The sequence below is a fragment of the Vicugna pacos genome, chromosome 4 (assembly GCF_048564905.1).
Source record: "Vicugna pacos chromosome 4, VicPac4, whole genome shotgun sequence".
Lineage (NCBI taxonomy): Eukaryota > Metazoa > Chordata > Mammalia > Artiodactyla > Camelidae > Vicugna > Vicugna pacos.
Genome location: NC_132990.1, coordinates 31950552 through 31966238, shown reverse-complemented (window position 1 = coordinate 31966238; position 15687 = coordinate 31950552). Strand labels below are relative to the sequence as shown.

At 33.5% G+C, this 15687-nt stretch overlaps 1 protein-coding gene across 5 annotated transcripts in view; it reads left to right on the top strand.

Moving 5' to 3' along the window:
* RIC1 (RIC1 homolog, RAB6A GEF complex partner 1) overlaps nt 1-15687 on the top strand; it is a 103001-nt gene that overhangs the window by 36276 nt on the left and 51038 nt on the right. For 4 of the 5 annotated variants that reach the window (XM_015242579.3, XM_006208147.3, XM_015242577.3 and 1 more), the window contains exon 3: nt 1271-1350. In XM_015242579.3, the coding sequence (XP_015098065.2) occupies nt 1271-1350 (80 nt within the window). Of the gene's footprint in view, nt 1-1270; nt 1351-15105; nt 15207-15687 lie in introns of those variants that run through there. The other variant, XM_031676950.2, reaches the window with a different exon arrangement.

Genomic DNA, 15687 nt, shown 5'->3' with positions numbered 1-15687 from the left:
ACATTGTATGTTATTCATCTAAGTACTACACCAAATTATTTTACTTTTCTAGGCCATATAACAGTAAAGTTTACAAGTTTTAAAGTATAATCTATATAGGAGTCATGAAACTGTGTAACTTTTGATGTGGTTTGGTTTGGATCCATTTTGTTTTTGATTCCATATTCAGATTAGAATATAAAATTGCACATAAAGAAAATGATGATTTTATCTGAAAAGTTTTAGCATCTTTTCTTTTGTATCCCAATATGTTGCACTAGAATTTTGGAATACTTTATGAAATATTAACGTTTGTAGCTAAAATATGTAAAACCTGGCTTTGCTGAAGAAATTGAGTGTTTCCTCTGGCATTCCTTTATATGAAAAACAGAAAGGCATTACTGGAAAGAAATTTGAAACTTGAAATAATTCTTTCAGGTTTTTTAGTTTTACTTTGGGTAAAAGCCCTCCTGCCTCTAAAATGGTAACATAACAATTCAGTATGAATATAAAGTAGCATTGGTAAAACATTGCCATTTCACTGTTATGCATGAAAATGTTTGTTTACAAAAAGCTAAATGTAGTATTTTCTATATTTATATAAATGTAAAGTGGTTGTTTGAGCTTCAAAAATCACAGATATGTGCCATATGTACAATGGCATTGTTTGTTTTAATACAATTTATATTTTTACAACATTTTGTTAACTTAGAGCAGACCTTCAGTTTCCAAAATTTTAACATCAGCTAGTTTATTTTTGGTTTTTTCTACTGTCTCAGTGTATATTTTGTAGTAAATCAGGCTCATTGATTGATTTTGAAATGTATAAATATGTTATTCTGAAGTTACACTATATAAACTGTGTAGAGTCAAGATTTCCATCATACTATTACTGTTTGGTGACATTTTTGCTTTAAAAGCTTGGAAAAATTATTTGGCATATTATTTCAGAGTTCAAAATACTCTGTATAGTTTTCAAAATAATAATCTATTATTAAATAATAAAATTATTTTAGAATATTAATGTTTATAATATATTATGAACTATTGGTTTCAATACATATCTCTGAAGTATTTTCAAATCTATAAAAACCCTTCCTCATGAGTTTATTAAACAAGATGGATTATATTAAAACAAAGTGATTTTTATTCACATAATTCAACTATAGCTCTTCAAAAGAGAGTTCTTGAGAGTGAAGTGCTTTCAAAGTAAGAATATATGAAATTAAAATTTAAGGTTACAGTCATAGCTTTACCCTTTAATTCATGGTAAATAAAATTTATCTTTCAGACAGCAAATGGCTACATCTTGTTTTTTCACATTACATCGTCAAGAGGGGACAAATACCTTTATGAACCAGTGTATCCCAAGTAAGTTTGTTTTCTTTCATGTTTTTAATGTTTGATTTGCATACTTTGTTTTCACAAAAATGTTACAGTTTGGGGTTGTCTGAAGTGCTAAGCCAGCATTTCCAAAACAGTATTTCAAAAATTACCAGGTCTTCGAACTGTTATTACTTGAATAAAGAGTTCAATAATTAAGTATGTCTGGGAATCTTAGGTAGATACACTATATCCTTTCTTGAACATTTAGAATTACCATTTTTATGTGTATGTGTATATATATATATATATATATATACAAGTATAGTCAGTTTACAATGTTCTGTCAGTTTCTAGTGTACAGCACAGTGTTTCACTCATACATGAACATACATATATTCGTTTTCAAAATCTTTTTCATCATAAATTACTATAAGATATTGAATATGGTTCCCTGTGCTCTACGGCATGAACTTGTTTATCTATTCTATGTATATCAGTTAGTATCTGTAAATCTCTTAAGTCCCAGTTTATTCCCTCCCACCCTCTTCCCCTCCAGTAACCACAAGTTTGTTCTCTATGTTCAGGACTCTGTTTCTGTTTTGCAAATAAGTTCATTTGTCTTTCTAAATTTTTAAGATTCCACATATAAGTGATATCATACAGTATTTTTCCTTCTCTTTCTGGCTTATTTTGCTTAGAATGACAATCTCCAGGTCCATCCATATTACTGCAAATGGCATTATTTTATTATTTTTATGGCTGAGTAGTATTCCATTGTATAAATATACCACAACTTCTTTATCCAGTCATCTGTCAATGGACATTTAGGTTGTTTCCATGTCTTAGCTATTGTCAATAGTGCTGCTATGAAGACTGGGATGCATATATCTTTTTGAATTAAGGTTTCCTCTGGATATACACCCAGAAGTGGGATTGTTAGATCATATGGTAAGTCTATTTTTAGTCTTTTGAGGACTCTCCATACTGTTTTCCATAATGGCTGCACCGAACTACATTCCCACCAGCAGTGTAGGAGGATTCCCTTTTCTCCACAGCCTCTCCAGCATTTATCATTTGTGGACTTTTGAATGATAGCCATTTTGACAGGTGTGAGGTGATACCTCATTGTAGTTTTGATTTGCATTTGTCTGATAATTAGTGATATTGAGCATTTTTTCATGTGCCTATTGACCATTTGTATGTCTTCCTTGGAGAATTGCTTGTTTAGGTCTTCTGCCCAGTTTTTGATGGGGTTGTTTGTTTTTTTTATTATTAAGTCGTATGAGCTGTTTATATATTCTGGAGATTGGGTCCTTGTTGGTCCCATCTTTTGCAGATATTTTCTCTCATTCCGTAGATTGTCTTTTTGTTTTCCCTTGCTGTGCAAAAGCTTATAAGTTTAATTAGGTCCCATCTGTTTATTTTTTCTATTTCTATTGCTTGGGTAGACTGCCCTAGGAGAACATTGCTGAGATTTATGTCGGATAATGTTTTGCCTGTGTTTTCTTCTGACAGGTTTATAGTGTCTTGTCTTATGTTTAAGTCTTTAAGCCAGTTTGAGTTTATTTTTGTGTATGGTGTGAGGGAGTGTTCTAAATTCATTGATTTACATGCAACTGTTGTTTTCCCAGCACCATTTGCTGAAGAGACTGTCTTTACTTCATTGTATGTTCTTGCCTCCTTTGTCAAAGATAAATTGATCAAAAGTTTGTGGATATATTTCTGGGCTGTCTGTTCTGTTCCCATGATTCATATGTCTGTTTTTGTACCAATATCATGCTGTTTTGATTACTGTAGCTTTGTAGTATTGTCTGAAATCTGGGGGGTTATTCTTCCAGCCTCTTTCTTTTTCTTCAGTAATGCTTTGGCAATTCTGGGTCTTCTGTGATTCCATGTATATTTTAGGATTATTTGTTCTAGTCCTGTAAAAAATGTCCTGGGTAATTTGATAGGGATGGCATAAATCTGTAGATTACTTTGGGTAGTCTGGCCATTTTAACAATATTAATTCTTCCGATCCAAGAACATGGGATAATGAGGGGAAGGAAGAGATGAATGTCAGTAAGTTACAGGAACTTTTTCCTCTATATTTAGTATATGCATGGAAAAAAACATGTATTCTAAACACTGGGCTACCTCTTGGTTAGAATTGGAGGGAACATGGACTTTTGATCTTTATGTTCTGTACGTTTTGTGGGTTTTTTTGTTTTTTGTTTTCTTTTTTTTTGCCTTACTTTTGAAATAAGAGAACATTTTATTCAAAGAACTTTTGAAATAAAAGAATATGTAATTTTAAAGCATAATATCTTTTTAAAGAAATATCAAGCCATTTAAAGCTGGATGAAAATATAAGTGAATTATTTATCACATTTCTAGATAGTAGAAAATAGACAAAGTTTATTAGGCATACAAGAAATTGAAGGGAAAATAGATTTCATTATACAAAAGTTTAAATTTCTGAAAATTAACAGGAGGAAAAACAGCAGTAAAAGGACCAAGTAACAAACTGGAGGAAAGTTTTGCAATAAATAGGGCCACGGCTTACTGTTTTTTATATGAAGGTGTCATAAATTGCTGAGAAACACAAAGATTTCACAAGGTATATAGGTACAAGCAATCTCATAAGATGAAATATAATCCATTTTAATTCTTGATTTAGCCATGCTCCTGTAAATAGACAGCAATAAACAGAACCACCTGCACTTAAATTATTTTTTTATACTATTATAGGTGGACAGGGGAGGGAGGTAACATCTTTTAAAACAGTGAAGAATACTGTTTTTACTTCAGCTCCCTAGCGTGATTTACATATATTTACAGGGCTTTGGAATAGTATTTTGAAACTCACTTTTTGTTTTCCAGAGGTTTAAAAAGTTTCTTGCCTTCTAAGACTCTGGGGACACCACTTAACTAAGTTAGTAGTCCTGACAGTACATGAGCTTTGCTGTGTTTGACTGTGTATGTTAAGCTAGAGAACAAATAAAGAGCATTATTTTTTTGTTTTGTTATTAACTCGAATGTTCTTCTACTGTAGTGAAGATTTTGGGTTTCAGTACGTGAGCTCAATAAAATGTGTATTGCGTTAGAGCAGCATGTATAGTGGTTAAAGGGAATATAGGCTTTCTTGTCAGACAGACCGGGAATTGAATATCAGTTCTGCTGCTTTTCAGCTGTATGACTTCTGTCAAGTTAATACTTCTAAAACCTCAGTGTCCTTATTTGTAGAATGAGATAACAATAGTAATTATTTAATAGGATTAAATGAGATCATGCATATTAATTGTTTAGATTAGTGCCTAGCTCATGGGAAATTTACTAATGGACAGCTGATATTATTATTAATGTATTTTTTCTTCACCTTCATTTCTAACATTTTAAGTGATTATATATATAGAGTGATTTTATATATTACATAAATTATGTATGTTTTGTATATATTTTATTTTTGACTTGATAATGTAGTTCTTTCAGAGTTTAACATCTAATAACTGCTGCATAAAATCAGACAAAATCTCTTATATGGAAACAAATTTGATTAGAGTCAGCCTGTTATGTATTTTTGTGCTAGACTATTTTCTAGTTGAGTTCTTTAGTAAGTTTCTTATTCTGTAGAATTGTAAAATGGGAATAAAAGTATTTTCTTATTAGGTTGTTTGGAGGATTATATGAGTTCAAGTTACTAAAACTTGGAAATGATTATTCATATAAGGGTTTGACAGAGGTTTTTAAAAAATACTTAGCTTTGACATGTATCATCATTATCTGTACCATTGAAACACTTAACGCAGTTTAAAACACGATTCTGAGAACTTTAAAACTCACTTAATCCCTGTAGCAACCCTGTTGAGGTAGTTATGTTGCAATTACTGTACAAACTGTAGCACAGGTAGGCCAAGTAACTCACCCACAGTCACTCACTAATAAGTGGCAGAGCCAGAATCCGGATGTAAGTGTTGTAACTTCAAAAATCTGTGTATTTAACCACCAATACTATACTGCCTCAACCGTCTTTATGCCCATCTGTGAACATCTACTATTTTGGGATTTATTTGGGGAGTTAGGGAATGAGAAAAAGGTTAAATGACCTGGAGTGGTTTATAATAGTCTTGGGAGTATAGAGGCAGCATAATTGAGGCCTGTAGTTAGTCATCCTCTTCTCAGTTATTCAAACCCTATCGTCTCTTGCTTCTTTAAAGCTTATGCGTTCATCACGTGAGTTTTTCAAGAGTATCTCAACTTCCTTATGTTATATGACAGCCTCTTAACCTCAGACTGCATGTCATTTTCCATTAGTCTCCATCTTAGAACAGATCAGGTGCCCCCATAACCTTTCATAGTTTCCACATGGTATTGTTTCCAGCATCCATCTTATTGATGATGGGAGTCAGGTTTCAACAGTGATGGCAGTCTTATTAAATGACTATTCCTGATTAATGAATTTTTCATTTCTTTCGTTTTTTGTATCTTTATAAATTCCATTCTATGTTAAAATGTTCCTTCAGATTAGTTACATAGGCCGGTAGACAGACTCATCCATTGAGAGTCATTTTGATGGCCTTTTCTTTCATGTCTTGGAACTTACAGTGAAATTAATGAAGGAAATTCTGCCAGGTGTAAATCAGAAATAATTTGTGTTAAGCTTTAGAATGTGTTTGTTTATGTTTAAATATGAGTTTATTAGATCTCAAAACTTCAAATCATATTTAATTTCATAATGAAAATAATTTCATAAACATCATTAAAAATACTTCAGAGGCCTTAAGGCCAAAGTTCTTTTTAAAGAAAAGTTATTATACTAAAATTCAGTCTATTTAATTATCAAATATTAAAGACAGATATTTTCTTCTTTTATACTATAAGACATTGATGAAAGAAACTAACGACAATACAAACAGATGGAAAGATACACTGTGTTGTTGGATTGAAAGAATCAATATTGTTAAAATGGCAATACTACCCAAGGCAACCTCCAGAGTCAGTGCCATCCCTATCAAATTTCCAATGGCAGTTTTCACAGAACTAGAACAAATAATTTTAAAATTTGTATGAAAATACAAAAGACCCCAGATAGCCAAAACAATCTTGAGAAAGAAAAACAGAGCTGGAGGAATCACGCACCCTGTCTTCAGACTATACTACAAAGCTACAGTAATCCAAACAGTATGGTACTGGCACAAAACAAATACATAGATCAATGGAACAGTATGGAAAGCCCGGAAATAAACCCATGAAGTTATGGTTAATTAATCTGTGACAAAAGAAGCAAGAACATACAGTGGAGAAAAGACAGTCTCTTCAATAAGTGATGCTGGGAAAACTGACAGCTACATCAAATTTGAACATTCTCTAACACCATATACAAAAATAAACTCAGAATGGATTAAAGACCTAAATGTAATACCAGATACTCTAGATACTGCCTAGAGGAAAACATAGGCAGAGTACTCTTTGGCATAAATCACAGCAATGTTTTTTTGGATCTGTCTCCAAGAGTGAAGGAAATAAAAGCAAACATAAACAAATGAGAACTAATTAAACTTAAAAGTTTATGCACAGCAGAAGAAACCGTTGACAAAATGAAGACAACTTACTGAATGGGAGAAAATATTTGCAAACAATGAGATTGACAAGGAATTAATATTCAGCATATATAAAAGCAGCTCATACAACTCAACATCAAAAACACAAACAACCTGAATAAAAAATGGGCACAAGGACTGAATAGATGTTTTTCCAAAGAAGACATGCCGGCGGCCAACAGGCATATGTAAAGATTCTTAACAGCACCAATCATTAGGAAAACGCAAATCAAAACCACAGTGAGGTATCACCTCACGCCTGTCAGAATGGCTCTCATCAAAAATAACACAAATAACATGTTGGTGAGAATGTGGGGAAAAGGGGACCCTCATTCACTCTTGGTGGAATTGTAAATTGGTGTAGCTACTGTAGAAAACAGTATCGAAGTTTCTCAGAAAACTAAAAATAGAGTTACCATATGACCTAGCAATTCCATTCCTGGATATATATCTGGAAAAAAAATTCAAAAACACTAATTAGGAAAGATACATGCACCCCAGTGTTCATAGCAACTTATTTACAATTGCCAAAGTATGGAAGCATCCTAAGTGTATCAACAGATGAATGGATAAAGATGTGGGCACACACACAATGAAATACTACTCAGCCATAAAGAAGAATGAAAGTTTGCTATCTGCAGCAACATAGGTGGACTTGGAAGGCATTATGGTAAGTAAAATAAGTCAGAGACAAATACTGTATGATATCACTTATATATGGAATCTAGAAAGTATTAAAAAAAATAGTGTAACAGAAAAGCAGACTCACAGATGTGGAGAACAAACTAGTGGTTACCAGTAGGGATAGGGGAGGGGCAACTAAGGAGTGGAGGAGTGGGAGATACAAACTATTGGGTGTAAGGCTGCAAGGACAAGGATGGGGAGTACAACATGGGGAGTATATCCAATATTTTTTAATAAATGTAAATGGAATATAACTTTTAAAAATTATGTAAAAACGGAAGTATATAAAGAGTAAAAAATGAAATTGTGAACCTTGTCTGCTTTTTCAGATTCCAGTCTCATTTTACTCTCTAGTTAGCTTTATATCTCTTGGGTAAGTAAATACCTAGGAGTTGAATTGCTGAGTCATATCACATGTCTAGTGATTTTAGATTGGATGATGGACGTTGTATTACATTGTTGAGCATCTTATTTTTATTCTTTTTCTTTAAACAATATTGAGGTTTGTTTTGGGTGGCAATTACGTTGGAGATCTTGATCCTTTTAAAGCTTGTTTATATGTTTTTAGGGTGTGTTCAGCCTTTACTCTAGGCTGGCTTAGCCCTTCTGAGCACTCTATTAATGTCCTGGGTCTTTAATGAGGTCTCTTTACTCTGGTCAGAACTGGACTGTCTCCCAGCCCTATATGAGCTGTACAGCTTTAAACTCTGGTAGTTATTCTTTGGCTGACCTTGGGGGGTTTCACCATTTATATGCATAGCTTGGCATTCAGCAAGACCTGAGGAGAACCTCTGTAGCTTACTGAGTCTCTGTATCTCCCACCTCTCTGGTACTCTGTTCCACGAATAGCTGCTTCTGCTTCCCTGAACTTTAATTTTTTTCTTGTCAGCTTAATGAGACTGCCATACTATGCTTGTGTTCTCCCACCCTACATGGTAGTCTGGAAAGTGACTTCTACCAGAAAACCTTGTTTGTTTCCCTTCACTCAGTATTACAGTCCTGTGCTGCCTGCTGTGCAGTGTCTGAATATGGTTGTTTCATATATTTTGTCTTGTTTTTTTGTTGTTTCTGTGAGGCTCATTTGGTACCAGTTACTCTGTTAGTATAATAATAGTGACCAACCATCTATGTACTCATCAGTCAGCTTGAATAATTTTCAGTCTCTTTTCACTAGGGTGGTTTAGCACTTCCAAGATACTGTTATTTGATCCAAAATATTTTCAATCTTGATATTCTAATAAACAGTTAGGTTCACTGAAAATGGTGAAATATGAGGCATGGTGTTTTAGGAAAGAAACCATCTGAGCCTTTCCAGAACTATGGAGAATCAAAGCCTTTTGGTCCCAGAATTCACCTAGGACTGCCAGAACTTCCTGGATCAAACCTAACACATCCCAGAATCTTTTTTAAAATTTGAAAATTTGAATTGTAAGAGAGTAGTTCTTAAAAGTTCTCATCACAAGGGAAAAAAAGTTGTAACTATGAGGTGTTGATGTTAACTAATCTTACTGTGGTAATCATTTTACAATGTGTGTATATATATATATATAAAGTCATTATGTTGTGCACCTTAAACGCATACAGTGTTCTATGTTAATTATACCTCAATACACTGGAAGGAAAAAGATGTAAAAATCTGGAATGCAATTTTCTTCATTATCATTTTCAAACATTTATTGTATGCCTACAGTCATTTGTAAAATAATAGCTATCCTGGTGCTAAAATGTATAAGATCCTAATGAAGAGAGGAATACTTAGTGTTAATGGCAGGATGCAGTGGCAAATGCCAAGTGAGTGAACATCCCTGAAAGTGGTAATAGCATTTCAGGGGAGAGTGCTGAGTTGTCAGAGGAAGTTTAATAGATACGGAGATTTGATCTGTACTTGGAAGGAAAGATAGGCCTTAGATAAGTTATGTGGCTAGGAAAACACTATAATTAGTCATACTTTTGAAGTTCCTGTCCTGTGTCCTTGTACCCTCTCCCTCACTGCCAACCCTCCTGCCCCACCAAATCCGTCAGGTTATCTGCCACATTATTATTATTTTTTTAGCTGGCACTTAAAATATTTGAGATTTCCTGCACAATAGACTTTGTCGAAATAAATGCCTGTTGAATTTAATTTCACAGATAGTTTATCACTTTGTTTAGCCCTCCAAAACGTACTTGATATAAAGACAGTTTTTTCTTTAAATACTTCTCTGTAATTTTTATGATATGTCTTTGAGTACTGTAACTTGCTTTTATTTTTATCAACTTAATGGGAAAATACTTCATCCTGAAGGCTGTGGGAAGGGGAAGCTTGACTAGTAGCTGACCTACCCCATAGAAGAATTCCATTTTTCATTGCCCTTCAGGAGCCTCTCATTGACATGAATGCCTTGCATTCATTAGAACGGAAGGGTAGGAAACTTTTATAATTCATGAAAATATGTAAGTAAAACAAAAATCCTAAACTGGCTTAATTTTATTTTTCCTACTTTCTTATGATATTGGACTTGATATTACTACCTCTAATAAATACATAGCAGTTTAGAGATGTGAAGAAGAAAATGGCATTTGAAATTAGAATGGCATTCCATTCTGGGTTCTGTTTTTTATTGACCATGACTTTGGAAAAGCTGCTTGTTTAGCTACTTTCTATGCTTTTGTATATCTATAAAAAGAGAAAAATGAGTTAGTAGGTGAATAGTAAGTTGCAGTTGTAACTGTTGTTCAGATTGCCTTTTGAATTATCAAGCATAATCTGCTTCCACTGGATATTTAAGTATTTATATGTATCCATAAAAGAAAGGAATTCAGGTTCACTAAATGTGGATTCACTAAATATTTAAATTCTCTTATAATCTGTTTATTTCCCTAAGGTCAGTAGTAATGTCCCCTCTTTCATTTCTGATTTTAATTAAGTTGAGTCTTCTCTCTTTTTTTCCCTTAGGTTTTTCAATTTTATTGATGTTTTCGAGGAACTACCTTTGCTTTACTTGATTTTCTCTGTTGTTTCTTAATTCTCTATTTTTTGTTCATATCCACTCAACTATTATATTATATATTATACCTTCCTTCTGCTAGTTTTGATTAAGTTTGCTCTTTTTCTAGTTCCTTTTAAAGTGTAACATTAGGTTTTGGATTTGAAAATTTTTTTCTTTTTTAATGTAACTATAAATTTTCTTCTGAGCACTACATTCACTGCCTCCTATGATGTTATGTTTTCATCTTAGTCTCAAAGTATTTTCTAATTTCCTTTTTGGTTTTTTCTTTGACCTATTGGTTATCTAAGAGGTGGTGTTTAATTTTCATGTATTTGTGAATTTTTTAGTTTTCCCTGTTGCCGATGTCTTGTTTCATTCCATTGTGGTCAGAGAAGATACTTTATATGATTTCAAACTTTTTAATTTATTGAGGCATTTTTGTGGCCTAACGTATGTATCCTGGAGAATGTTTCATGTACATTTGCGAAAGAGTGTATATTCTGCTGTTACTGGGTAGAGTATTTAATATATGTCTTAGGTCTAATTGTTTATAATGTTCAGATTCTCTCTTTCCTTACTGATCTTTTGTCTAGTTTTTCTATCCATTATTGGAACTGGGATATTGAAATACCCAACCATTACTTTTAGAACTGTTTCTCCCTTCAGTTGCCTCAGTATTTGCCTCATATATTTTGGGGCTCTGTTGTTAGATGTGTACCTTTTTATAATTGTTATAACTTCTTGCTGGATTGATCCTTTTTATCACTATATAATGTCCTTTATCTCTTGTAACAATTTTTAATTTAAAGTATTTGGTCAGATATTACTATATCTATCCAGCTCTGTCTGAGTTACTATTTGCATGGAATATCTTTTTCCATCCTTTCATTTTCAAGTTACTTGTTTCTTTTGAGGTAAACTGAGTCTCTTATAGAAAGCTTAGAAATGGAATCATATGTTTTTTAAATCTGCTCTGACAGTGTGTCTTTTAATTGGAGCGTTTAATCTATTTACATTTAAAGTAACCACTGATAAGGAGGGACTTGTGCCATTTTGCTCTTTGTTTTATCTGTCATCTTTCTTTGTTCCTCAGTTCCTCTGTTACTGCCTCCTTTTGTGTTTAATTTTGATTCCCTTTTCATTTCCTTTTTGTGTATATTTTAGTGATTACTTAGTGGTTACCTTGGAGATTACTTAGCATTTTACACTTACAACAACCTAGATTGAATTAATAACAACTTAGTTTAAATACCAAAACTATATATCTCCATCCTCCCCTTTCATGTTCTTGTCACACATTACACATTGTGTGTCTGTAATGTAGGTTTATAATTATCTTTCTGTGCATTAGTCTTTTAAATCATATAGTTTATATGGTAAATATAATACTTCTGGCTTTTTATTTATCTGTGTAGTTAACCTTTACTGGTCTTTATTTTTTTGTATGGCTTTGGATTATTGTCTAGTGTTCTTTCATTTCAGCCTAACGATTCCTGTTAGTGTTTCTTGTTGTTCAGATCTACTTGTGACAAAACCCCTGAACTTTTCTTCGTCTGAAAATGCCTTAACTGCTCCTTTATTTTTGGAGGATAGTTTTTCTGTATATAGAATTCTTAGTTCACTTTTTTTCTTTAAGCATTTGCAATGTCATTCCACTGCCACAGCCTCCACGGTTTCTGATGAGAAATTGGCTGCTAATGTTATTGAGGATCCCTTGTATATTATGAATCACTTCTCGCAGTTTTCAATATTCTCTCCTTGTCTTTCAGTAGTTTAAATATGATGTATCTTGGTATGGATCTTTTTTAATTTATCCTTTTGGAATTGGCTAAGCTTTCTTGGATGGTTAGATTCATGTCTTTATTAGATTTGGGACATTATTTCTTCAGATATTCTTCCTGCCTTTCTCTTACCTTTGGGATTCCCAATATGTGTATGTTGCTGTGCATAATGGTATGTCACAGTCTCTTAAGGTGTGTTCATTTTTCTTCATTCTTTTCTCTTTCTGCTCCTTAGACTATATAGTTAGTAAAATCACTCATGAACAGTAATCACAAACTATTAATTTATTGGGTTTTACTGGGCCACTGTCTGACAGCTGTCAGTTATTTGATATAGTATACAATTCACTCTTGAATAACACAGGTTTAAACTGTGCTAGTCCAATTATACACAGATTTTTTTCGGTAACACAAATAGTACTACATGACCCGTGGTTGAATATGTGGATACAGAACTGGATTCGGAGGGCTGGCTATGGGACTTGAGCATCAGTGGATTTTGATATCTGTGGTGGGTCCTAAAACCAGTCCCCTCCAGGTATCAAAGCTCAACTGTATTATATAAGTCAGCATAGGCTAAGTCCCTGTGGTAGAGGATAAAAACAGCACTGTGAACCAAGTGCTGGCTCTTAAAGCTTCTGCCCAGAAATGACACAGAATCACTTCCCTTTGTGTTTTATAAGCCAAAGTTACATGGCCATACTTAATTTTAACTGGTCAAGAAAGTACAGTTCTTTTATGTTCCCAACAGTAAAGAATACAGTATTTGTCACTAGCTTGAATGACAACCAGGTATGCATGTAATGTGATTGTATCTTTCTGGCTCTGAGAAGCCTCTATTGCTAAACAGAAACTATACTTCTCAATATGCTTTTATTATCTCCCTTCAAAAAGGATTATGATAAAGTTGTCTGAAAAGACATTCTACTGCCAGTAGAGGCTCTTATGCACCCTCATTAATAGTCTCCTACTTATCTGCAGACTACTCCTTCCCCTACTTCATTCCTGGTCCGTTCTTCAGTATTCATTGTAATATTTCTTTGTGTACACAAAGGTTATTGTTAGTCTCTTGAACGGTATTAGTTTTCAGTTTCTCAGCACCTGGAATTGAAGCCACGGGCTCATATGTCAGCTCCTTCACTTACTAGCTCTGTGACCATAAACAAAATTCTTAATAATAAACTGAAGCTTTAGTTTCTTTTTTTGAATAATAATGCATGTCTCAAAAGATTATAATCAGTTAGTTGAGATAGTGTGTGCAGAACATTTTGTACAAGCATACTTAGTAAATGCTCAATTTACTTCTTTTTTTTCCCCCGGGCATCTAGTTCTCTTTATAATATGGCTTTAATTTATCCTTCCAGCCTCATCTTCCATGACTCCCTTCCAAAAATCTGATGCAATACTCAAATTATTGTTGGCCTATAAGTAGGAATATTTTTTTATCAGAAAGTTAGATTTTTTTGTTAAATTAATTTTTTAATAGTTTACTGCATTTTAGTATGTTTGGAGGGAGGGATGGAAACTGCTTTGAAATTTATCTATAATTGTTTAATGGAAGTCATTGAGAAGTCAGCATTTACTTAAATTTGCTATAAAATTCTTGTTGTTATATTTAGCTCTAATAAATGAGAGTATTTATATAAAGGAAAATAGTTTCCAGTTTTAAGAGGTTTCCACCTTTGTCTTGAAAATCACCGACAGATCAGAAAGTTGAAATACTGTTTTCATCTTTAATGAAAGATGGAGGTATCTCTAACTCATGACCTAAAAATTGGATGAGAAAGAATAAATGACTTAGGAAGACTAGCAAGCCCGAGAGCCTAAGGTTATCTACATGTTATTGATGAAAATCAGCTTGTTTAATCTGCAAAACCCTAGATGGCTCAGGAATTAGATGCGCTATTACCACAGAAATATAGGAGTGAGCTAGGCACCATAAACAGGGCAATTGTTTGAAAAATCTAAATAAAGAATAAGATTTCTATGTTCTCACCTCAGAGGAGATAGGAAATGTATTGTCTGATTAAACCAAAGGGATGCCAGACACACAGTAGGGCAAGGATGAGATGCTAAACTAAAGATGGGGATTAAATGAAAGTTGTTGTTGAGCAATAGGACACAGACAAGCTTTCTTCCCCTGCTTGTCTGCAGACTTCTGGCTTCTATACTTAGATATCCCAGGCAGGATTGAGGGATCTTTCCCGGGGAAATTAAGCCACTCCAGATGAATGACCCACCAGGCCCTTATATTGTAAGACCTCAACAAAAATGCCAACTGACCACTACCCTGAGGTCCACCAGTTGCCAACCCAACCTGAACACAGAGTTTGTAATTCATTTTTTTCTTATTAACCTGTTAAACATGAACAAATGTTGGTAGTCAAGGATTAGCAGCCATGTTTCCAATGTAAAAGAGACACACACCATAAAAAAGGAAATTCAAAGGAAATAGACAATGCAGGGAGCAAAAACACTTTGGGGAAATGATAGTTAACAATCTGAGTCAGGTATTACCTAATTTTAAAAAAACAGGTGCTGTAATAAAAAGGGGAGTTGGGTGAAAATGTTCCTGGAATGAAAACTGTAGTAGCAGAAATTAAAAATTCAGTGAATGCATTGAGGGACCCTCCCAGGATATAGAACAATGGCAGAAGAAATGTCTTTTCAGATAACTATATCATAGTCTTTTTTTTTTTTTGAAGGGACAGATATTCAAGTGTCAAAATGAAACACAGACATTTTTGACTTCAGAGTTCTAAGTTTACTTCTCATGTACCTTTCCAGGAAGCCCCAAGAATATGTGAACCGAGGAAGAGATGGGATCTATAAAATACAGAATTCAGCATAGGAAAGAAGCAAAGAAATCATAAAAGGATGATGGCAAAGTAAATATCAGGTTGATAGCTGTGCATTAGACTTAGATAGTAGGGCAGTGGGCATAAAGAGGGATGTCTGGGCGGGGGGCAGGATGGAAATAGTAAGTTATGTAACAAGTTTGACCACACAGATTATTTTAATAGTTGTTTGAGCTATTAAGGAGTATGAGAAGACTTAGGTATACATTTAAAGAAGACCAAGCAAATGAAAATATGTGCTAAAGTTAACTTCAGAAAAATTAACAAGTTATATAAGGAAATAAATATAATTATTGAACACTACTTGACCCAGGAGTGAAAAATATTTATATATTTATCATAATGAAAATATTTTGGTATAATTACATTGAGAGGAAAGGGGAAATGGGGAGAAATGAGGGTATAAATTTAATAGATGATATCTAAAATTAATGATGTCAAAGCAGTGTAAACATATGGTCTACAAAATATGCAGATAAATAGAAGAAGATAATAGCTAAAAGAATTCAAA